Below are 25,934 nucleotides of genomic sequence, written 5' to 3' on the forward strand. Positions count from 1 at the left end.
AGAAAGTGGGCAGTGGCCCAGTTCCTGGGAGTCCCTGCCCCTTCTCCCAAGTACCCGGAATAACCCTCCCACTTGTTAGCATACGAAGTTACTGAGCCTACAAAAACCATTAACCCCGCACCTCGGGGTCGCCCTCTCTCTCGCCTTCTGAGAGGCCTGCACTCTGTCTGCAGAGTGTGTATCTACTTTTACTTTAAACCAAACACTTCCCTGTGCATCGTGGCCTCTCTGACCTTCTCAGACGGCCTGCACTGTCTGCGGAGTGTGTATCTCTCTGAATAAATCTACTTTCACTTCACTATGTCTCACTCTTGAACGCTTTACTGTGCAAAGCCAAGGACCCTCACTTGATGGGGTGCGTCCCAGGGACTCGCCCAAGACCTGGGACACGGCCATCCCGTCTCGCCCGGTTTTCCTACACCTCCACCTTAAGACCCACTCCTTTAGGGCAGGAACACAGCTTGCCCCAAATGGGCTGCAAGTAACCAAGACTCAGAATGATGCCGTATGTAACCCTTTCTCACACACTTGAATGAAGTAAGTGGTCCTGTGCAGCATCACTTCACATCAGCACTTTTCTTCCCCAGGTTACCCGCCTAACAGGCCCTGTATCTCTCGGTGAGCACTCGCTGTCCATGATGTGACCAGCAGACCCCAGCCGCGCGTGCCCTTCCCGCATTCCTGAGGCCTCACGTGCCCGTGGCCAAGGGCCTCTTTGGCTCTAGGACAGACCCTAGGCGCCTCAGGAAATAATAAACTGGCTCAGTAGCAACAGGCGCTTTGTCCTCTGAGGCTTTTTTAGAAGAAATACAGTTTTAATTTAATTCTTAATATCCTAGTATTGTAGTTCTCCTTTACCTGTCAACTGAAAAAGAGTCACAGAGCCAGAGGAGAGCTGGATGGCGTGCGTGTGTGTGTGTGCGTGTCTGCGGATGCTCTGCGTCTGCATGGGAGACAGTGCCTGCTGGCCTCGGGGGCGGAGGGGAGGCCAGTCCAAGAGCAAGACCACTGAGCTCTATGTCTGCTCTTCTGGTCTAATTTACCCATCAGGCTGCCCCAAACCAACAATTCAAAATCCTTTGAAAGAACTAAATTTTTCCTCGTGTCACACAAGTATTCCTTTATAATCAGTCAAGCCAGAATGAAGCTAATTTACCAGGTTCTGAGACTCCATTCACATCGCCTGCTGACGCAATACCTCAGGAGCCACAGGGTCACTGACTGTCTCAGTGGCTGGACGTTCCACACAGAAACACAGCCCTGTGGCTGAAAGTGTGACCCCAGTTCCTCAACGCTGGCGTGCTGCCTGCGGGCTGTCTGGGTGTGGGGGCCATCTAGTCGCTCAGTATGTCTTCCTTACCTCCTTCACCTGTAGTACTGGACTGCGGGTCAGAGTTTCCACCTCAGGTTCCTCTCAGGGGTGTGGCGATGATTAAAGCAGTAATGGTTTTCAAGTGCAGAGACATTCCAGATGCAAGACCGGCATCATGAGACCCACGCGGCTCCTAGTGACCTAGGCTGATGCCATTGCAAGCTAGGAAAATACGATGAAGCCAGGCTTCCCTATTACAGCAGCAATGCCACTGTGCCTTAGGGCCTGCCTCAATATAAAAAGAAGCCCTAGTGCCCACGGAAGAAGGCATCAGAGGGAGAAAGAAACACTTTCATTTACTCAACTTCCATTTCATCAATCAACAAATGTGTACAATTCTATTCTAGTCATTTATCCCAAGGCTAAAAGTAGTTAAAAAAATAAATGGCACATCTATTTGTTCATCATGTCGTCTATACTTCAGAGAGAGCATCTATTAAAATATCCATGTTGCTGTTAAAGACAGGAAGACGGCGTAAGGTCCGCCAATTAACCTGGGTAAATGCTTTGCACATTCATCGTCTCCTCTTGCATTTACGATCAGCAGACCATGCTGTTACACGTCTGCTCTGCTTCCCAGTCCATCAGCTCTTAGCTGAACATCTTACATCCTGTGACAGTATTGATTGACATAGATCCCAGCACATGACGGTAAGAGGTTCCGCAGGGCCAAAGCGATAGACCACAATGGGGTATTAAATGCACTGCAAAGAGATCAAGGAAAGTCGTTCGGAGGTCTGAGCTGTTGGCCAACAGACTATACTTCTGCAAAGTAATGCTGATGAGAGATTGTATTAAGAAGTTCTGTCCATAGTCAAGCCACTGAGAATGTATGTTCTGATTCCATTCATTCAAAATGCTTGAAGTTCCAGGTCTAAACTGGCAAAGGAAACCCAGAAAGAACAGTTAGAAGTGAAGTACAAGTGCTTATTAGGCAGCTTGGACTGAGGAGGCCTGCAGCACGTGAAAGAGAAAAGAATAAGGTCTCAGCCAGAAAGAGAAACAAAAATGCCATATGGTATCACCTATATGTAGAATCTAACAACAACAACAAAACCACAAATGAACTTATTTACAAAACAGAAACAGACCCACAGAGATAGACAACAAACTTATGGTCACCAGGGGGAAAATGAGGTGGGAAGGAATAAATTGGGAGTTTGAGATTTGCAGAGACTAACTACTATACATAAAACAGATAAATGACAAGTTTCTACTGTAGCACAGGGAACTATATTCAGTATCTTGCAGTAACCTATAATGGAAAAGAATATGAAAATGAATATATGTCTGTATATGTATGACTGAAACATTATGCTGTGCACCAGAAACTGACACAATGTTGTAAACTGACCATACTTCAATAAAAAGAAAAAAAAAAAAGAACAGAACAGAACAAGTCCTGTTTCTGGTTGGACATGTCTGCTGATTGAATGATATGGAGAGCTCAGCCAGGGTGTCTACAATGGTCCTAATGTCCTGATGCCCAACCTGCTTCCAGAGGAAAAGAGAACAAGATTAGAAAAATATTCCCATGGAAAGAACTCAATGACATATTAAAAGAAAAATGCAGGGAGCAGATTAATTCGCATGACTGCGTATGATTGATCCTCCCGGCTCCACCCCCATGACCAAATTCATCAGAATCCAAGCAAGAACGGGATTATGGGTCAGCTACATTTGGGCCACAAAACTTCAGGGGCCATCATGGGAAGTCTCCCCATCAAGGATAACACCTTCTCTGTGAAAAGGTGTGTCCCAGATGCCAAACAATTCTTGCTTATTAGCTTTTACCCTAGACATTCTCAAAGGCTTTCAAAATTGTATTACACAATGGCTTAACTGAGGCTCTTCCTTGATTCATCTTTCTCAAAAGCGGAATGGTTTTAAAAAATCACTTCCCAGTAGCAAGCTAGCATGTTTTCATCATCTTTCATCCAGGCCTTCGGTGCACCTCTGTGGACCCTTGCACCCACCACAGGAGCCACAGAAAGCCCCACATCTCACCTCCAAAAATATTTTTTTCAAATTCCCTGGGAAATATTCCCATCTGGAACTATGACGATCAGGTTAAATAACAAGCTGAATCTTTATTACTATTTAAATCAGTCTAGTGTGAGGCATCGCACCCTACCTGGGACAGCCTAGATTACTTAGATATTTTCATTTTGGTCAGAAGTTTGAGATCGTTTTCATCAGTTCTCCGGGCAACTTTCTCTAGTTTTAAAAAACGTAGTCTTCATCATCTGTCATTTCTCCTTCAGTTAAACTCAAAAGAAGAACTGGCGACAAGGCCTGTGGCTGCCGGGGATCCTGTTTTGTCCCCTCGATGGCATTTCCAGAGGGTGAAGGACAGCATGTGGAGGGGACTCAGCTTCCTCTCCTGCTGTTAACATTTCAGCAGAAGGGGCTTTTCTCAGTGGAAGTCATTCAAGGACTCTCCAATTACAATTAAGTTTACTACGGAAACAGGGAGGCCCCAACCTTTTTTTTCCCTGTGACTAATATAGTTTCCTCTCCTCCTTCCTTAAGACTTTGAAGTGAATCACAGAGACGACCTGAAGGCTAAAAACAATGTGTCAGCTTTTTCATGAGCTTTAATTGTCACCGCAGAAAATTAAGCACAGGCCGCGAGTCGGGATTCCAGGTTGACTAGAAACCCCAGACTGGTAATAGCTCTGATCCCAGGCTATTGTGAAAGCTTTGCCTTTGGAGTAAAGAGAGAAAACCCACATAGAGCCCTGAAAGGGAACTTTCAGCTTTTGGGTGGAGCCCCATTTGAGACCACCTTCATTCACCCCTACCCTGTCCAGTTTGCCCCAGGCGCCCTGAGGCGGGACAGGAACGCAGCTCACACCACCTGTGTCTCCAGCTGTCCTCAGGCCTGGCCGGTGGCATCGAGATACCTGCATCCATCAGTGGTCCTTTGGTCGTCTCCCAATTCTATGCATCAGCACTGGAAAACTGACCTTGAAGAAAGACACTTGCTAGGGGGTCAGGGTGTTTCGTAAACTGAAGGTGACCGGCGTGGGCTTCCTGCTGCTTCCTAAGCTGGAAGGTCCTCGCAGGCACATTCCATCAACCTGCTGTTCCTGAGGAACATTCTAGTAATTTGAGGGGAAAAAAATAGGAGGAGAAATAACTGTGGAACTCAGTGTGCTGGGCATCTATTTCATAACAATGCTCAAAGGTCTCTGGTGGAAAATCTTGAATAGACAGAATAGGCCTGCTTTTAAAACCCATCAGAAGGGAGTGGGCCATGGTGCAGTTATAGCACATTCGATGGCTCTCAAATCCTTTTATTTAACACCCCCAGATAAAAGGAGTAGTTTCTTCTCCAAGAAACCAAGGCTGCTTCTTCCTCAGAGAATAAGCTCTTAGAGCTGGTAGGACATTAGCAAATGGCCCATCTGAGCTAGAAGGAAAATAATGGTTTGGTTTTGTTAAATGGAGACGTGCCATTACCTTGAAGGCTTTGCTGTTGACGGCCCCTGGATGATGGCTGCTGTTACTAACCAGAGTGTTCTAATTGGACATTAGCTCACTTACGGGGCAGAGTGAGGAAGAGTGTTTGCCCAGGTGACTTGTAACAAAATGAAATAAGCAGATGTTATGCATCCTGCAACTACCGCCCAGTTTCCAGGAGTTGTTAGATGCGGAGATGCTCTGTAGATCCTGCCTAAAATTGCAGCTTCGTTGTGAGCAGAGCACTCGTATCACTCTGCTCAGGCAGCTCGTTGCCAAATGCTACGACGGTTTCAAAAACATTCAGGCATCTCCCCCAAAATGAAAGAGTAAGTGAAGAAGCTACCCCTCTGGAAGTGAGATACCAAAAGCTGGGCCACTGGGGTGATCTCGCCCCTTTTCGAAAGCTTCCCTCACCTGCTCCTAGGCCTGCCTGGCCCACACGCAATCCCAGGGCCCCGGGGTGAGAGAACAGGGAGGGGTGATTTCAGTCTTAGTCTTCAGCTGTAACCCTCCTGAGACAGTCGGGTCCTCCAAGAAGCAGACGTCAAGACGGGATGAGACCAGCAGGAGATGTACAGGAGCAAGGCCTCTGTACCAGAGGCAGGGAGAGCCTTCAGACCACATCCCAGGTCTGACCCCTGTGAAGCACGGCAGGAAGAAGAGAAAACGCTTTTCTAAACACACATTTCCCACTGATGGTGGGGCTCCTGTGTTGGGCACCAGCTTCTCTGTCTACTCATCTCTCTTTCCTTTCTGGCAGGCTCTGTCCAGTGCCATAGGTTACGCAGACGGGTGCTATGCCCATCACGGACTCGCTGACGCCCCTCCAGGCCCACCTGTGAACTAGGGTGTCCATGTGTGACCCAAACCCCAGGAGGGGGGGATGGACAGCTCTTCTCCACTCTCTGGTTCTCCCGCTCTGCTCTCCACCGAGGGCTCCTGCCTGGCCCCTGGTTTCTAGGTGCAGTTACAGCCACCCCTTCCGACCTCGAGGTTCTAAAGAGCACCTGCAAGCTTTCTCCAAGATGCAAAGGGAGGAGTCCTGCTCATCCCCTGTTCTCAGAGGCGGGAAAGGATCGGCTAACGACAGCTCACCACCCAGCCTGAGTAACTCACTGAATGTTGAAGGTCTGAGCACAGGAAGTGCCAATCCGAAGCCTCAGGATTCTGCCCTTGGAGGCAGTTGTGTTAGAGCAGGCAGGTAGCTAGATATGAGCATAGAAAGGGCGGTACAGGCCAAATACAGGAAACCCCACATCCTGTGAACAACAGGGTTCCTTGGGCAGACAGAGAAAAAGGCAAGAACCTCCAGATTGATAAGAAATCACACATTTTTGGATGACAAGTGTCCTGGAAGCAGGCAAAGAAAGGTGGGAAAAGGCAGGAATCTCCAATGTAACCTTTTGCTCAGTGTGCCCTCATTACAATGGAATTAGCCTTGCAGATTACAAGTACCCATCATGCAATGACACGTACTTCTGACACTTCCGATCCAGACTGAATAAGGACAAAAATCCCTCCTCCCTTCGGGAAGGTGGAGCTGGGACAGAGATCAGGGAATACAACCCCGAACCTTTCCCTCCCTAATGAATATTCTGCCCATTCATTTTTACACCGAATGCAACCAACTTGCCATAGAAACTCAGGGCAGCTGCTCACTTGAAGCTGCCTGCTCTCCCCTTGAGAGCATCCTATCTATAGCTTAATAAATGTCTCTTTACTTTCTTGACCTCTGTGTCTCCTCTCTAAATTCTTTCTGCGATGAGACAAGAACCTAATTACCCGTTACTTGCCTCCATCGTGCCTCAGTACCCCCACCCCATTCTCCACACCCAGGGACCCCCAGGCTCCAAAGTGCCTCCTCACAGAGACCTTGAAGAGCCCGGCCCTAGCGCAGGCCAGCAAGGCCAGCCTAGTGTCACCCGAGAGAGGAGCAGTCTGCTTCCCCCCGGCTATCTTCAATCAGCTCTACTAGAGCTTTTTTAAAGAGCCATTGTTTTTACCAAATGGTCTGGTTTATCTCTGAACATTTCTACATTTCCACCTGGGATTATTATCCCTCCCTTCTCTGTTTTTGAAAAAAATTTTTTCCAGCAAATAAACCAATGAATGATGAAATGAATTTCTAGTCCTATGGGCATTTGTACACCCATACTGTCATTTACAAAGTTACTTTCTGCTCCAGAGAAATACCTGAAAATGGAAATTAAAATATGTTACAGCACTTAAATTTCAAACACGAGGTCTTGTGGAGAAAAAAAAAACTAGCAGAAAAAAAAAATCTCTGAATCAGCATTGACACTGTGAGTAGAGGTATTCACGTGTAGATATTTGCCAAAATACACACTGTCATTAACCTGTGATTGCGTCGGTTCTGACAGTGTGGATTGTAAGTTCGCAGCTAGAACAGGGGACGTATCCTCCCAGCGGCGATATTATAATTGATGGTTAGTTCCGTGGTTACCCATCATGGCTCGTTTCCTGATCCTCCACTGGGCCAGCCTTACCCTGAGTCCTGGGACAATGAACGCAAGCATGGGAGGAAGAGCTTTCTCTCTTTCCCGTGCATGGCGTCCACCCATGGTAACAGTTTTATATATATATAAACAGTTATATATATATATACATATATATATATATATACACACATTATACTTGATTAGATTAAACAATTTATTTGATATCCTTAAAAGACTCCTTTTGTTTCTTTTTATTTGGGAGTATTTAATGAACTTTATTTTTTTAGAGCAATTGTAGGTTCCCAGCAAACTTGGGTACAAAATGCAGAGTTCCCACAGACATGCTGACCCTCACACAACACACCATCTCCCCTCTATCAGCATCTCCACGAGAGTGGTCCATTAATTACAACCTGTGCCTGTTAGGAACGTACATTGACACACCATTATCACCCGAAGTCCACAGTTTGTGTTCGAATTCACTCAGTGTATGTTCTATGGATTTGGACAAACGTCTAATGACACGTATCAACCATCATAGCATCATATGGAATAGTTTCGGGACCCTAAAACTCTTCTGTGCTCTGCCCGTTCATCTCTCCTTCCCTCCTAACTATAACATTTTGAAGTAAAATATTACCTTTCTCATTCTTCTCCCACTCCCACTGGCTGCTAGCACACCCCCAGGCCTCCCAGCTCCCGTGTTCCCCAGGGAATGTCGTGGTACGAGCCCCACTCAGGCAAGCACCCTTCCAGGGTTCCCTGAGGAAGCTTCTCAGCACTCCCAACCCCTGCCCACCCTTCAGCAGGGCCTGATTCATACAAAGGGTTGAATGACTAACAGCTCCCAAAATGGAGCTTAGGTCTTTCCATTTTGAAAAAGGGTGCTGACTGACCCCCATCTCTTGAATAGATGCACCCTCACAAAGTACCAGGAAGGGATGTGAGGTGGCCCAGCATCCACCAGAGACCTCTCTCCAGGGCTATCTTCTGCTTTTTCCTCTTTCTCCCTTCCTTCCTTTCAGAGCAGACACATGATCGCAAAATTCCAAGATCTGTTCTCTCAAAATGGTACTCCTGGCAGCAATGCCTTGGCCAGAACTCCGTGTTTGCAATTTAGAGCTTGTAAATATACTAGTCAGACCCTAGTCAGAGAGAGAGACATTTGAGTTCTCACTTTGCAAGTGCCTAGTTTGTGTCTACTGATTTCATCTTCTTTGTAGTTACAATATTAGCATGTCTCGTGAAGAAAAAAGTACTCTCAGCATTTCTAGGATCTCCCGTAAACACTCCCAGCACCATCTCAAAACGGTGTAAAAGCACTTTTCGTAACACGCCCAATCATCTGATAACACAAGAAAGGGATTTGTGACAGACTTTGCTGAACTTCCAACTGCCTTTCCTCGATGCAGTCGCCCATCTTTGCGCAGATAAAGATTATGGTTGCCAAGGAAACGGGAGCAAAGAGAGAAAGACAGAAACTTTGTCTCATTTGGTTTCCCTCAGACTCACAAAGCAAGCTGGGCTGTAAGCAGAGCTGGACGAGATTATGGTAGATTTATAATTTACTTAGTCAAATTGCTTTTAATTCGCAGTCATGCCTCAATGTACATGTTTTTTCTCCTCTGAAAGTTAGGTCTCTGCACTTAGTTGTCCAACGTCTGGCAAATAACAGAGCTTTGAAATTCATTGTCTATGATTAAACTCAAATGCAGGACAGATGGCTTGTCTGAGTATGTGTCAGACAGGCAAAGCACTTAAGATTTGTGACAGGCAAGACCAGGAATTAACTGCTAAGTTTTTGCATTTATTCATACATTCATGTGCACCATGAATACAGCTATAAAACTTACTTAAGGGTTCTCACTTTATTCAAAATATTCCCAAACAAAGCAATTGCTCTCCTTTGGCAAACCAGACGCCCTAATCTCAACCCCATTAACTCAAAATCCATTTCTCTCCTATTCCATGTATTGTGTACCCTTCAGTTTGCTCTGAAATTCAAGCATGAAAATAACACCCAACTTGCCCAGAACCCAAACTGTTTGTTCCCACTTCATTTGTATGAAACTTTTAATTGAAATACTGTATTTTTTTTTTTATTGGACGAACATTTGTCTGTCAAAATAAACAAAGACTGAGCCAATGAGAACAGGCAAGGGCTGTTTGGTCAGAGCTTGCTCTAGCGGAGGAGCTGCTACTGTCACGTGCGTTTTGACAGAGACGCCAAGGCAGGCACAGAAGTGGGAAAGTTTTAGAGAGGAGAAAAGGGAAGGTTTCGGATATTCCCTCATCAGAGGCTGGTGGCCTGGGGAAGCTGGAGGCTGGATAACCAGAAGCAGGCATCCCAGGTGATGGTTAGCAGGGGCTTACTTGATTTTTTCGGGGTGGTTCTAAACTGGAAGCAGGAACAAAACTTAAGGAAGCTGGAAGTTGTTAATCAAATCTTGACTGTTTGGGCCAATTGTCACACAGGTTATTGTTTGGCTTCCAGGACCAGTTGCTAGAGATAGTGATCTGACTTCCTGCAAATATGACTTGTAGATTGCAGGCTGACATCCTGGGCTGCTTGCTGCAGATTGTGGACCAGAGTTCTATTTTCATTATGCTCCAGCCATTGTCCATTTGTATATTCAATTGCTCAGGCCATAAACATCGGAGGATCAAGAAAGGACACAGAGAAAAGGAGACAGCTAGTGAATTCTCAAGTGTAACAAGCACCCAGGGGCCCCATTTATTTTAAAATTCTCCACAGTCACAATTTCAGAACCCTGTGGTCAAGGAACGTTTTGAGTTGCTGCGGAGTTTCGTTCCCTGCACTCCTTTGGTCCTTGTGTCCAGGGCTGGGACTCACAGCTGAACCTCCTCAGCCCTTCTCAAGAAGTCAAGTCTCCCCAGATGCGGTGGACATGGGCAGCTGTGGGTTCCCCACAGTCAGGCTCAGCCCTGAGGATCACCTTCCTCCCCATTCCTGGATAGGTCGGAGAATATGCCTTGAAATCCAGGCTTCACCACTCCCTTGGGCAAATTAGAGAATCTCGCAAAACCTGCTTCATCTACAAAATGAGGCTAATAATGGTGCCTCTTCTCACAGGGTTGATGGGTGGATGAATTAAGGCAGTGGACAGGTAAGCCTTCAACATGAGCCCTCACACAGAATAGGCACTCCTATTTAGATTTACTGGATGTTTAAAATGTTGGAAAATGACAGCTAAAAGTCAGTGAGAACCTACTATGTGCCAGGCACAGGGCTCATTGCTTAAATGTATGGTATTATGCAATGTTTCTATTAGAGACAATCATCCTTATTTTAGAGAAGGAACTGAGGCTTAGAGATATTAGAAACTCTCTGTTCTCACCTGCATCTGTCATGAGAGCTAAGAGATTAAAGCATGTGCAGCATGTCCTCTGCGCAGGGCTCAGCTCATCGTAATCACTCAGTCAGTGGGGCTCCTATTGAAGATGACCCTTGGATAATCCACTGCAGCAGACCCTGAGTAGCAATCACCCATCCAAAGTCTGCTCTCCTTTTCATCCTTACTAACATCACATTTTTGTGCAGAGTGGCATCATGCTTGATAAAAGTACTCCTCTTATCAGGCTCCCTTATTACTTTGGAAGTTCATGTGACCTAATTCTGGCCAATGAGAGATAAGTGTAAGTGTCCTAGGTGGCCTTTTGGGAAAATGATTACTGTCCCAAGAAAAAGGAGGTCTCATCTGACACATACCTTTTCCCCTTGTCTGTCCCCATCTTTGCTGCCTAGGAAGCATATGTAAGGTCATGAGGTACAGCTGCCATCCTGTATGCGTGAGGACCAAAGGTCCATGCCCAGGACAGCAAGGCAGAAAGAAGAGCCCCAGACCCCTGATGGCCTTGTAGGGATACTGTCCCAGCCTCCAAATGGTTCCACCACTGTGGTTAAGCCAGCACGGACAGATTTCTGTTACCATGCAGCGGAAGGCCATCTCAGTTAATACAGCCACCGTTTGGAGTGCTGTGAATGTCTGAATGAACTGCAATTTCCAAACGAATGAAAACAAAGAATTTGAAGTGTCTTCTTTAATCTGTTTCCACATCCCAACTGAGAGGACGAAGAAAAAGAACTCCAGAGAATGGAACGTTGGTTTCCAGTCCTCTCTACATGAATTATCCTCAACCCTTCTGAGCATGGACACCAAGGCTTTTTCCTCAACATCCAACTCCCATGTGTCCGCTCCCAACTGCTAAGTCTCCCCTCTTCCCTGTCACCTGGTGTCATATATGGTGTCACCAGGCGGGTTTCCACAGGTCATTGGCACCATGCGCTCAGAGACCCGAGGACATTCGCCAGTCATTTGTCCTCAAGGCTTGGCTCTGGACCAGCCTCACCCAGCACGGGACTGAATAATCCTTCTGTAAAACCTGAGGCATCTGCTCTGGCATTCTAGTCAAGGTCTAAGGGCAGAAATTGCATTCTGCCTAGTTGTCAGCTCTCCTAGAGTTCTAATTAGGTAGGACTTACTTTCTCTCCAAGGAAGGTGATGCCCCACATGGCTCTGCACATTAAAACAAGGGGTCCAACCCAAGTGGAGCGTTGCATTGTGACAGGAAGCCATCATGAGGTGAGGGTGAGCGGCTTCCTCTGGCCCTGCGACGAGCCAGCTGGGATGGCGGCTTTCAGCTTGGGAGCAGCTGAGTGTACCGGAGGGGTTAAGCTTGTGGTTTCCTGTGCCATTTCAGAGAAATAACATGCATGTATTTCCACTTACTTTCAAGGATTTCTAAGGTGATGTCAGACGAGAAGAGGACTGAACTCCAGCCCCTTCTCTCACAGCTTTCCCATCAAAATATAGCCCACATGAGGAACACAAAAACTCAATTCCTGCTGTATATTACATACGCTGTCTCAACACTGCATGGGACATGACTGTTCATATTCTAAGCCATCAATAACCCTCATGGAAGTACTTTGCTTTGCTTAAATATTCTAAAAGGCCAAAATTTTAAATGATTTAATGTGCAAAATTGCCTTCATAAAAGTGTGGGACTAAATGGTGAAGCAGAGGACATCCAGAAAAATCTGAAATGATCCTCCTTTTGATTAAACTAGAAAAAGCACAAGTTTTCAACACGTAAAATCAGGTTTTAGTCAAATAAAGACCCGGACACACGATGAAGAGAAAATCTCTAATAATTTATTTGACCTTCAGTTTCACATTGTGAAAAAAAAAATAACAGTTTTACAAAACCTCAAAAACATAGTAGCAAACAAGTACATATGAACACGAACACTTCACTTCTTCAACTTACACAGAGGTTTGTACGTGAACCACATACTCAATAGCCAAGAGAAGGATGTTATTCAGCTCTAATCATTCTCATTCAGACAGGTGTCAAGCCCAGAGAAAAGGGGGCTACACAATTATACCAGAAGTGGAAGGCTGCCCTTTGTTGTCCGTTTCCACGGCAACCAGTCCGCAGAATAAGAAGAACCTTCTCTGTCTTATGCCAAGGTTTTTTGTGTGCACTGTGCTGTGAATTGTATTTGCTTCAAAGTGTGGGACGTTTCACAGGGTGAGAATGGTCAAGTAGTGAGCCCAAATGCCTACATCAATTCAAAGAGCGGGAGTCCAGAAAGTTCCCTGCAGGCTGGGGGCCCACCCTGACCACAGCTCCCTCTGGCTCACACACAGCAATTAACAGAGGATTCAAGGACAGACCACAACTTTGAAACAGCTGCAGAAAATTCACCCTGCTTTCAGAAGCCACCCAGTGACACCCCCATCCTGGCAGATTTGCATCATAAACTACACAAAGCTGTAACTGCTCCAATACGGCGACAGCGACTATGCCACCAGGGTACAATCAGACATTTGCATTGCCTAGAACACATCTAGGAGCCAGGGACTGACTGCTGGAAAGTATTGTGATTTTTTGATTCCAACGGCTCATTTATTTTGGTCCAACTATAGCCCATTTATGCATGGCACAGACGAATGCTTACAATTAGTTGAAAGTATTCAGGTGAAGAGAAATGTGAAGGATCTATCTGTCGTTAGACACTGCAAACACACGATGTAAAAGGTTACTGGTCTTAAACTCTATTTTCTAAAATACAGTAATGTGAGAAACAGCAACAAAAGCAGCGCGAGTTGCAAATTCTGGGCTTCCCCAGACACCTTAGAGGAATAACCTATTTGATTCTACCACTAATGCCTATCACAGCACATGTTTAGTAAACAAGCACTCGAAGGAGCAAAGAATGTATTCACAACTCTCCCGGAAAGCCTCTCAGCAGGGGCCACTGCTTACAATTCTTTGGTGTTTAGGGGCCATACGTGTCACTTTTGTGCACCAAAGACTTCTTTTAGAGACTTACCTAAGGGGGAAGCACTAAAGTATACATTATACCAATGGGAATATTGCCTTGGAGAGCTTTTAGCACTTGCTAAATCGTACAGCAGGAATAGAGAACAACGAATCCAGGTCAAGCAAATCTGGTGAGTGAATTAATTTCCATCTGTGAGGGTTAACTGTGGTTACGGCAAAGCATTCTCATCAGGTAAATAAATAGATAAATAAATAAACTTTGAACAATGCCTTTACCTGTGCCCTATATACAGAACGATCCCATAGAATTTTCCAGGATTTCAGGATATTACACAAAGAAAAAAAAAGCTGCAAAATGATTTGGTCCTTTCCAAATTTCAGTAGCTGAGATTGAAGTAAGCGAATCAGACAGAAGGGAGAGGGCAGAAAGCACCCTTTCCTTGCCCCACGAGCCATCGGCATGATCAGAGCCCACGAAACCTCACTAAAAGTTGGTGAGTCTAAGAAAAATGACCTTCATGCTTTCTTTAACTCTAGGATGTAACTTAAGTTTCCGTCTTGTAATCCTTCCCTGTCTTGACATTTACAAAATCCCTCCCCCCAACCCACCGCCCTGCCCCACCCGCCCTCCAGTTATACTCCTAATTGTAACTCCAAAGTTTTCACTTTTGTGCAGCCAAGCACATCACAACAGCCACAAAATTGTGCAAAACGTACCACCGTTCACACGGGTCCAAACACACAAGGACGACTGTAAAGCACTGTTTCAGCATGCAGGCCTCGAACAATAAATAGCTAAACCTAGAACAGATTTCTTATCAGCCAAGGGAAAGTTGAAAGTCACTCATAAATAGCAAAGAACATCTACCGAACAGCTACCAACAATGTCCCCATTGTTCACGAACAGTCCTGGGGCCCCTCAGAGATCAGCAGCGAGTCCAGGGGTCCTCACTCTGCAGCAGCCCAGCCAGGTCCCCTCCTGGCCCCACAGCTGGGCTTTCAATCTCTAACAGCAGCTGGTGTGGAGGCTTGGAGCCTTGCTCCTCAAAGAGTGGTGACAACCATTTCAAATTTTAACACATAAATGGCGGAGCCCATGGACATCAGATGCTGAATATGCTACAGCGAGGGAAAAGGTCGGGCTTTTCTCTCCCTTGGAGGGGCTGATTAACGCTGACATTAATCCACAATTACAAGACAAGGACTAGATCACAGGTTCGTTCATTCATATTTAAACCCTGTGCTACTTGCACAGAAAACCCCTCCCCCCCTCCCCCTCCCCTACCCCCATCCTTCATGTCCAGTTAGAGCATTTACAAGGTGCCGCGGATGGTACTCAAGAAGCAACTTCGTTTTCTTCTTCTTTTCTTTCTCTTCATTACATTTGGCCTCTCCAGAGTTGAAGTCTCACCTGGTCTCACTGAGGAATGGAGTCAGCTAAAATAGAGGAAAAGGAAAATTTTTTGTTAGCTGTCTCAGATCTAAAAAAAACAAAAAACGAACAAAAACAAACACTCATAACAGTCGATATTGCTTCTAAAGGTCTTAATTACATATCCTGTAGGTACCGTGCATAGATATTTAAAGGACTTGCCCTAAATGCACACACACATGCATTCACACATCCAGATGGCTCCACAAAAACAGTGGTATGCAAAGAAAGACCTTCACTTCTTTCCTAAACATGTATATGTTCAAATTCAAACCTATGCATCTAGTGTTGTAAAAGTTACGAGTTGCCATCTTCTGCCTCCAACATTCGTAATTTCTCTCCACGGTTAAACAGAGCCACTATAAAGTGATCACCAGAGTGTCACAAGAGATTCCTGTGCCAACCCCTCTTTTTTGGCCCCTTTACCATAAAGGATTCCAAATTAAATTTATTCACCATATAGAAGGCAGACATATTAATCCTCTTATTTAAATGCATCTCTGCTATTCATCTTGGCAGAAAATCAGTCTCGCTTCCTTTCACATGACAGCAGACCAGGCGTCATCAGCCCCAGGCTGGAGTTCATTCTCAAAGTTCATCGGTCCACACTTGGGAGACACCGGCTGGGGTGTGCAGTGCTTGTTAGCAATCGAATCTACCGACGTCCAACGTGAAAATACATTCAAGGTGCCCACGTTTCATGGGAGCTGGCATTTCCTCACACTACCCAGCCTTTCCATTTGGTTAAGTCTAATTTTATAGAGGGATATTTTGCAGAGGGCTTTTGGCTTTCAAATACTCACCCTATCTGTTCTTGGAGCACATTTCCAGCCCTAGACTCTGCAGCCCCAATGCCTTAACTCTCAGTACAGACAAAGGGAATTCGGGAGGGGCCACCCATCACTTGCACTGAATTCCTCTTGCCCTAGTGTGTTCAGAAGTCTGATTCATTTCATTAGTTGTTTCTTTTGGCAGTTCCGTAACAGTGATTCAAGCTTTCAAGGCATTCCTTAGACTACCTTGTCACCCCTCACCCCCACCTCCTTGTAACCAATACATCAATATTAGGCCAGAAGAATGTATCTTGTAATAACATGAAATTTCAAGATGTTGCATATTCAAACAGGAAGAAAAAAAAGACCCAAAACAAAAAACACCTCTAAAAAGGGAGGAAACAAAGCAAACCAAAATCCAAATGGTGTCAGGCTGGGGCCACACAGCACCATGAAACTGGAGCGTAATCCAAACTAATTTCCTTTTTGTCCCTCCCGCCCACCAACAGAGCAGCAGGAGACACTTAAAACCTCCTTGGTGGATGAGCTTTTAGACCCAGGGAAGCTTCTTGTTAGCACTGTATTAACCCATTTAGCACCTACATTTGGAGAGCAAAGCGAAGTCTGCGGAGGTCTTTGCAGCTTACGACTGATACGCACACAGCACCTCTTAACTCACTCCGTCCAGCTTAAGAGTTTTAACACTATCTTGTGTATAAGAAACTTCAGAAATTTAAACCAGCATTTTCCCCATCGGAAACTGCAGGAGTGGCTCTGATCAGGCCCACCCCGCCTTTCAAAAAGGCGAACCTGGCCCGTGTCGAATTTCCTTGTTCTGTGCCTGGCTCTCGGGCCAATGGCACCAAGGGCAGAGAGGATGTTGTTTCGAATACAACCTAACACTTTTATTTGCTCCATTTCCGTGTGTGATTAGGTTCAAATACCCAGGAGAGGGTGAATTCAAGTGTTTGCGAACATACTCACTCTGGGCTGAAAAAGGAGGTACCAAAAATGATGTAGAAAGATAATAAGCAGATAATAGTCAAAGAAACCTCATTTTCCCATGACACACAAAGCTAATTCCACTGCAAGCGAAGGTCTAAATTGAAGGGAGAAGAGAAAACTAATACAAGCATTGAACACTTAACATGTGCCTGGCATGGATTAGGGGATCTCATTCCTTTCTTTTTTGTCCCCTCATTTATCAATTTACCCAAGTCTGAACTGGGACAGATCTGAAGGAAAGCATAACTCAAATCACTTATTTGACCAAGAAGAGCTCTCACGTGCAGAGTGGTCCAGATTCTACAGCTTAGCGCTAGAACAAGAATGCACACACGGTGTCGTCACTCCTTCTGCCTCACGCTCCTTACCCGGCTCTAAGGATGCCAGCCAGGTACCACTGTGATGTACCGCCAGCATCACTGGCAATTTTTAAGGCTCTCCTATGCAAATATAGTCGGTTCTGGACTAACACCCAATTTAGTGTGCTGTTAATTGATGCTTTTGCCTGGAAGGTTCTTTAAACCTGCTTGAGAGTTGAGTAATGCATTCATATCGCAAATGAAATAAGCTCTTTCAGAGCATTTGTTTATTTAGGATTACTGAGATGCCAGCAAGGCTGCAAAAACCAGTTTGGCGTGGGACACTGTGAGCCCCACTTGCTCCCCAGAGGATGGTTCTGACAGTTCCTGCTCCTTTGCAGGAGTTTCATTCCAGGTAAACATTGCATTTCTAAGAGATGTACTAACTGGAAGAGGCTGGAAGAGGTAACTGAGGAAATGAAAGAAACATGTGAAAGGGAGGCCAGTTTTACTGGTGTTTCTAAATGAGCTGTAACAGAGGAGGAAAGAAAAGACAAATGAGTCAAAACCCCTCTTTGCTTAGCTTACAACGACCCCTAGGTTTCCTGTTTTCTCTTTGAAGGTGTGAAACATACTAGGGAACACAGAACCAAGTGTCTCCAAGCAATGGGTTAGTTTCATGGCTGTTCCTCCAAAGCAGATTTTTAAAAAATTTTTATTCAATTAGTAGTGAGCCCATGAATCACCAAAACAAATCAACCCATTCGGTGGGCTCTGTGCTACACTTAGACATGCTTAAGTGATTCTCAGGCCAACCCGAGAATGCTTTACCAGCAGCAAAGCGGCCATTAACTTCACAAACCCTGAACCATGCAGACCTATTAATTATTTGAGCCAAGAGTATTATACACTCTTATATACACAAGACAACCATTATGTACTCAGACATATGACACAGAAACACAGCTTTTGGGAGCCCTGACATTAGGGTCGGCCTGGCTAATTAACTCTGAAAAGCTGCCGTAGGGCGGTCTAGATGGCTCAGTGTGTCTTCACATCAGACAGGTTTATAACACGAAGGTTGCAACCTTTTACAAGGACAGACCTAGATTTCTCAAAAGTTAATACATGCCCTAAAGGGGGCTATTTTTTTTGAAGAAAAATATTTCAAGTAAGTGAATAAATAATTTTAGAGAGAATATACCAGGAATAACTTTAAGCATTCATTTTTTTTTTAATTTTTTATTGGCGGGAGAAGGTAATTAGGTTTATTTATTTATTTTAACAGAAGTCCTGGGAATTGAAGCCAGGACCTCGTACATGCTAAGCACACACTCTACCACTGAGCTAAGCCCTCCCCACTAAGCATTCAATTTTTTAACTCCTTCTTCATTCCAGAAGGGGGTTTGAGGAAGTTAAATGTGAATATCAACAACTATGTCCTGGGGCAAAACCAATGTGAAGTTTATTAAGTAGCAGCTGGGCATGAGGCTCACGTGCTTATACTCTGGAGCCAGCCGGCCAGGGCTGACGTCTGGACCATTGCTTCTGCCTGCTAAGCTCTACGGCCTTGGGCAACTTCGCTAACCCCCGTGTACATCAGGCGTTTTCATCTATAAAGTGCTCTAGTAATAATATCCCCCAGGGTTGTTGTGGGGACCAAATGAAACAATCCATGGGGAACACACAGCCCAGCGGCAGGCACCAGGGGAGGGCTGAGCAGACATCAGCTGGCGTTAACACAGGTCAGGGCTCCCAACCTGGCTGTGATTAGAGTCACTGAAAAACTTTCTTAAAGTGCTGATTCCTGGGCCCCACCCAGACGTATTAAAACTAGGATGGGCAGGTTTTAAGGAGCTCTTTAGGAGAGTCTAAGGCTCAGTAAAGGCTGAAAACCAATGTCTTATGCTATAGGGTGGGTGGCCGCTGTGGTCAGCACAGGTGTTTAAGTTCTGGGGTGCATGTGCTTTTATCTGTATAGTTTGTGCAGTGCTTCCGGAGGATGGGCCATATGGAGCATGTCTCCCTCCACACACGAGCTCACACAGCTAGCTCAACCATATGGAGATCTACAGCTAAGCTGACTTCTTACCTGACCCTCGCCCTCTTTTGGATGCGCTGCATTTAAGAAGGCAGGTGTTTCCAGGTGCTGACAAACGCAGTAGGGATCAGCGAGTACGGGACCGTGGTGATGCTGTTCCACACATCTAACGTGGGATCGTAGCAGTCCAGCGTTTTGCATCGCTGAATGCCAAAGTAGCCTCCAACCACGTAGAGTTTGTTGCCGGAGGCCACTGCGTGGCAGCTCATGCGCTTTGCGGTCACGTCTCCCACCTTGGTCCACTGGTAAGTCTCACTGTTGAATTTATAAGCAGAGCAGGCAGAGAACTCGGTATCTCCCCCCATGATAAAAATCTGGTTCCCCAGCACAGCTGCTGCCGTGTAACGCCAGGGCTGGGGACAGGTGGCCGGGACGGTCCACCTGTTTTCACACTGATCATAACACTGAACCTTGGGGAGCTTGTCATGACTGACACTGGTACCTCCGAATGCAAACAGCTTGAGTTTGGCACTCACCACTGCGGCATTGCTCACCCCTTCCCGGAGGGGGGCCACCATGGTCCATTTGTTGGTTGTGGGGTCATAGTGTTCCACCTGCTTCAGAGAGACTGAGGGAGAGGCCGGGAGGCAGCCAGTGGCAGCAGTGTGCCCCCCGACCACGTACAGGCAATGCTTCAGTTCAGCAGAGCCATGGCCAAATCTGGCCACCAGCATGGGGGCAGCCTTGGACCACTCCTCATGCAGGGTATCATAAACCCAGACATCTTTTGAGACCCCATTTTCAGACCCTCGTCCCCCAGTAATGTACACCTTGCAGCCAATTGCACACGCACTGAACTCTTTTCTTGGGCTGGGGATGTCGGCCTTGGGAATGATTTCTTTGGCTTTCTGGTCAACCAGATACAGCTTGTCACACATGAAAGTCTGCCCTCCCAGGAGGAAGAGGGCATGGCCGGTTTTCCGGGGCCGGGCACAGAGGCTGGTTACCACGCCGTCGTTCTGCAGGATCTTCAGTTTGCATCTGATGGCCTCTTCCACAATCTCCTTGCTCTTTCTCTGCTTGGTGATGAGTTCCTCCATGGCCACGTTCTCCATGAGATAGATGGCCGGCAGGAGAGCCAGCCTCACGGTCTGCAGCAGCTCTGGGAGGTAGCAGTAGCGCTTCTTCAGGTCGTAGCTGATCCAGTTAATTGCAGACTCGTACACGAGCCTTTCATCTTCTGTCTCCAGCTCTTCGCTGGATAAGAGCTGCACTACCATGTCCTGGGGCAGCTGGAGGAAATCTTCATTCTTCCTGATGGTTTGGAAGTTGCTGAGACACATCCTCCAGGAGAGTTCGTACAGCTTGGTGCACTGGTGCGCATCAGAGAGGAGCAGCATCCCCAGGCAGTTGGTGGGGTGCAGGTTCTTCTCCAGGAACTCTGCGCACGCATCCCGGATGTCTTGAAACTCCAGCATGTCGCCGGCCTCCAGGAGAGATTCTGCATTTTCTTCATTGATGATGACCCGGGAGGAGTATGCATAGTCAAGAAGCAGCTCCAAGACTTCTGGGTGGATGGAGTTGTCGAAGTTGACTTCGCTGTCCTGGCTCTCTTTCAGGCCACCGCTGAACATGGCTTCAAAGTAGCGGCTGCACGCGGCCAGCACTGCCCGATGACAAGGGAAGGTCCTATTTCCGGCATGGAGCAGGACGTCAGTGAAGAGGCGCTGCTGGCGTAAAAGGTTCAGGTGAGTGAGGACGCTGTCGGCGTAGGAGGACTTGTGGAACAGATAGATGTTAATGGAGCCACTGCTGGCCCTGGACTTGCGGTTCTCATGCACACTGACAGACATTTTGCTTCCACTCCTGAAAGACAAAACAAAAATGACTGAACGTGATGCTCTGGGTGTTCAGAACAGCCGGACCAAAGGAACCACAGCAACAATCGCTTTCGACAGAGAAAGTGGAACACTTCGCTGCTGGCCCGGCTGCCTGCTGTTCTGAATAGCAAATGGCCAGGCCTATACAGAGACAATAACCTATGAGGAAAGACACTTACTATAATACTGTTGAGCTATTTAAACTGTACATTGTTTAAAAAAAAAAAAAGTCACTGCTTAAGAGCAGGTTCATCTTGGAAAACCTGATTGCCAACTTTCAAGATACTGAAGTCCTTGAGACTGTAAGTCAGCGAAAGCCAAGAGGAGCGAGGTCTCCGTCTCACAGCTCCCTGCCCTTGTCCAGCTGATTCATTGCTGGCCACTTGAAATGCCAGGCCTCCAGCTCTCGTAACGCTGGGATGGGCACAGGCTTTAATGCCCTATGCAACATAAAGCCACGTATAAAACAAATACCTACTAATCAATCCCATTAAGAATTCCTTTGGTAAGACCCAGTGTCCCTGCATATACAGTAAATGGGAAAGGTGACATTAAGATCACAGGCTCAGGCCAACTTCTGAAATGATCAGACTTTAAGTTAACATTACAAGTAATTTCTAACCAGACAGCGCTACCACTGCAGAGTCCTAAAAGAGCTGCAATATAAACATTACCATATATTGATCAGCAAGCTATCATGGAAACACAGAACAGATTCTGGCCACAAATCACCACCCACATTTCTTGCTCTGGACAGCTTCCAAAATGAGGATTTGGGCACATAAAAGGGAGAATACTTTGAATAGTACACTCATATGTTCTGTTTTTCTCTTCTTCCTGCTGTAGATCAATTCTTAGAAAACCAGTTGCAGAACAAAGGTTCTATCTACCCCTCTCTTTCGATTAAAGAGCTCATCATCAGGGCCATTCTTGTGCACCTGCAAACAGTGGCACCTGCGTACAGAAAGTTCAAAACACACACATCACTTCATCTAAGTCAGAAAATACACAAACACACACGTGTATATGTGTGTGCGTGGTGCCAGCCATTGTTAATTTAGGGCCGCTCTAGAATTTATTTGCCGATTGGAGTGCTTTCCTCAGCATCTAAATTGAAATGCTAGCAGACCCGAATGCTACCTTTGGCTTTGCTCAGTAAGTAAACTGTAGGCTACAGATGTAGGACATGCCTATCACCTAGTTTCAAAAATTCAATCGTATACTTTTCCTTTTTTCTCTCTTTTTAATCCTACCCCTCTGTTACTTCAGAGGAATCAAGGCTTCAAGAAGCTGCCTGTCAAAGGATACCTAAGGAAGCTGTTTATCCCAGGAGGGTAAACAGTGTGGTTACAGTATCTGTTCCAAACACAGAACAGCCAGTCCTCACAGCAGAGCTGAAACCCTCCTTGTTTCCTTGAACCATTCAGGTATTTATTTTTAAATGGATATCGCAGGAGTTATTAACAAATGCAAATGAGTGATTTTGTACAGATTTCACGGGCTGGATACTCAACTGCACTTCCCTGCCCAACGGAGGTGAAGCAGGCACAGAAAACAAGGGGCAGGTGCCTAACTTGTCTTTTGGCACAGGCCTCACGCTATTAGGGGTTGCAACTTGTTTTCTTTTATTCTGGGCATGTACTTTTCATTATGAGTAAACACAGCTTAGTGGAAGAAAGTGAACAACAAAGTCCCTGGACTCTGGTGTTAGGAAGACTTTACAAAGCCCCCGTTAGTCTCCCTGGTGACTTGGGCTGGGACAAATGGTGAGGAGGCAAGTATCACTCCAACCTCTAGCAAAGCTTCTCCAGTCAGGTCCATTTATTCAATGCCTAATGCTCAGGAGAACAGGGGACAGGATCCTACGTGAATGTACCAGGTTTTCCAATGTGTTACAATATGCATTAGCATCCCTGATGCTCTACCGCTGCAGTTATCATGTGAATTAGCACATTCAATCTGAAGTACTGTCAGGAAGATATTAAGCCCAAACCTTGGAGGGGATGAATATTCCTATGCCTTATTTTGAAACTCATAAAAATTCCAAATGAGTAGCTTTGCTTTTTTTTTTTTTTTAAGCTAATGCTTCCAAAGCAACCTCAAAAGCTGCCTCCTTTCCAGCTAAGAGTGAATGCAGCTCTGAGTAAAGAATGAGGCTCCTGCACAAGGTGTGTAAGTACCAAAGTGCCAGCACATTGATCTGGAATCACACTTACAGGGCCCAGAACACGTTTCCCTGAGCCGTGGCAAAACCACATTTACAGCCAGGCTTACACTTAAGAAAACAATGTACAAGACCCTGGGATACAGGACCTGCATCTCGATACATTCTGTGTTTATGCTCCTGTATTTTTCACGTTGGCTCATTAAAGCTAGTGGGAAGACCCTAGCCTGTCATCTTGGATACCATCCAAATGGAGAAGTGGGTCACAGTCCAAATCCAACAATCATGGAGCAATATTTGACTATAAAATGAAAGGTAAATTTGAAGACCCAAGGGAAAAGACATGCTTTCCGGATTAAAATTATGCAAACATGAAAACATCCGCAAAAACCACGTATACAGTCACTAAACACACCTTCAACAGAAAAACTAATCACCATTCTTGCATTTTTTAAGTCCGCAGAGAAATATTTGCATGCCAAGTAAGGGGCCAAAAAATGCACACGTCTACTTAACCTGCCTCTACAAAGAAAGAGAAAAGGGCTGCTATTACTGTGAACATCAAAAGGGATTCTAGTTACAGTAACTTCAGTTCACTTAATACCCTTTAACCAGGCTCTCTGGCTCCAATACTTAGCGTCCAGTCACATTTCTTTGGGTTTTGAACCTGATCTCAATGCAGAGGAGAAACCAGGCAGATTTTCTCAGGCATTTACGTTATTAATAACAACGCAACATTATAAAGAGACTGTTACCAAGAAAAGCATTTTACCATTCAGTCCTCTATAATACTTGCAACGTTCTTCAACACTCTGGCCATGCCTGTGAGGGCGACCCCAAATACACGCCGACCAAGTTCAACGGTTCATCTCCATCCCGCCCACCAATTCCTATCCCTAGAAACTAATAACGTTAACACTAAAGGCCAAATATTTGCAAGAGAAGAAACTAATTTTCATTCATTTCCTACAGACATCTGGCCGCAGTGAACGTGCCCTCACGAGGAGTGTCTGCGCGTGGCCCAATGCTCCCCTTGCCAGGTAGGGCGCAACGCAAGCCAACCGTCCCGTGCGATCGGAAAGCGCTCTTTCCGCGGAGCGGGTATTGAGAGAACCCAGGCTCTGCTCCTTGCTCCCCATTGGGTCGAGCTCTGCTCTGCGAGCTGTAGGCGGGCAGCCGCGGACACCGGGTCTCCGCCCCAAGAACAGCTCCCCACCGCCGCCTAAGTCGGAGCTCCGGGCTCCCGGGCGCGCACACACCCCTCGCGAGCACATCCCTGCAGGCCAGGCAGCCCCCGAAACCCGCGGCGCCCGCAACAGGTCCCGGGCAATAGGGGAAACTTACAGCAGTGGCGACCGGCCACAGAGCACAACCGGCTGCGTTCTCGCCTCGATCACCGGGCGGGGAGGCGACGAAGAGGACGTCTCAGCCCCGGGGAGCAACTGCGACTGCTCGGGCGAAAGGAGCGCGCATGGAACTCTGGCTCGCTAGCGGGTTACCGCGGGCGGATCGCCGCGGCCTCACGATCCCCACGCGGCGGCCTCTGCGACTGCCACCCGCGGAGCGGCTCCCGGAGTGCGCTCTGGAGCGGAGAGCCAGCCCGCGGCTGCAGGCGCCGCGGAAGGAGGCGGGTTGTGCACTTGGGGGAGGGAGCTGGAAAGCGCCGTGCGCGCCGGCGGCCGCCTGGCGTCTCGACTCGGTCGCTGCAGCGCCACCGCCGCGCCGCCTCCGCTCCGGCTGCCAGAGCAGTCTGCGCCCGGCCGCCCAGGGCCCGGCTATAAGCGGCGCGGCGGGGAGGGGAGGGAGGGGAGGAGAGAGGGCGCGTAGGCAAAGAGTGACACCAGGGGAGGGAGGGAGGAAGCGCGTGAATGCGGCCGGCGGCGGCGGAGGAGGAGGAGGAGGAGGAAAGGGAGGAGGAGAAGAAGAGCCAGAGGAGAGCGTGTCGGGGGAGTTAATCGGGAGAGGAAGCGGGGGAGGGGACTGCGGCGACTGGAGAGAGACAAAGCAGACGTGAAAATCTCAGCCCTGAGCAGCTGCAACATTGGGGGACCGCGAATAAGACAAGGTTTCCCTGGTCAGGGTGTCTGCGCCTCTCTCGCCAGCCCGATGCCTGGATAGCCCCAGAGCTGAGGGACCCTGTGCGCTCCTCGCTGCCGAATCCCGCCTGATACTCATGAAAGGGCGGCGGGGGGCAAGCGGGGTGTCCGCGGCACGCGCCCTGGGCACGCACAGCCCGCGCGCTGGGTGGGACACCCGCAGGGAGGACAGTGGCAAGTTTGGACACTAGTTTGGACACTCTAGGGGCTGTAGGGTTTCTCCCTGGCAGAGAACTAGATAGACTAGACTCGAGCTCCAGGCGTTTCTCCCGCGTTCTCCCTCCCTGCCCCGGGCGGGTGCGGCACCGGCGGCCGGACTCTGCCCCGCGCCGCCGTCGGTAACAGCAGCCCGGCGCTGTCCGGCCGGACGCGCACCACGTGCTTCGCAGCCAATCGCCGCGGCCGCTTGATTCAAAGCGAACTGCTCCAGGGAGCTGCCACGCCGCCTCCTCTCCGTTGCGATAAAGCCTCAATCGCCCTCGGAGACCAGGTCCTTTCCTGTCTTTTATCGCTAGGTTGTGTTAGTTAGGAGTTCAGCAAAGAAATGGTTCAGCACACACGTTTGAAGCGCCGCGTGCCACGAGAAAGAAAGGTGGTTAGAAAAATAATCTCGCACGGCGATCACTATTTATG

At 47.2% G+C, this 25,934-nt stretch overlaps 1 protein-coding gene across 1 annotated transcript; it reads right to left on the bottom strand.

The window, feature by feature from the left end:
• Positions 1-12,454: 12,454 nt before the first annotated feature.
• ENC1 (ectodermal-neural cortex 1) lies at positions 12,455-24,985 on the bottom strand. The gene is made up of 3 exons (XM_010974996.3): positions 24,550-24,985; positions 19,213-21,027; positions 12,455-15,048 (listed from the first exon to the last, which is right to left on the bottom strand). Exon 2 carries the CDS (start codon positions 21,012-21,014, stop codon positions 19,245-19,247), a length of 1,770 nt encoding a protein of 589 aa, XP_010973298.1. The 5' UTR covers positions 21,015-21,027; positions 24,550-24,985; the 3' UTR covers positions 12,455-15,048; positions 19,213-19,244.
• Positions 24,986-25,934: the final 949 nt, after the last annotated feature.

This window comes from Camelus dromedarius, chromosome 3 (assembly GCF_036321535.1).
Source record: "Camelus dromedarius isolate mCamDro1 chromosome 3, mCamDro1.pat, whole genome shotgun sequence".
Lineage (NCBI taxonomy): Eukaryota > Metazoa > Chordata > Mammalia > Artiodactyla > Camelidae > Camelus > Camelus dromedarius.

Bases quoted from the DNA above. Each gene is read 5' to 3' on its own strand.
- ENC1 (XM_010974996.3), bottom strand. From the start codon at position 21,014: ATGTCTGTCAGTGTGCATGAGAACCGCAAGTCCAGGGCCAGCAGTGGC.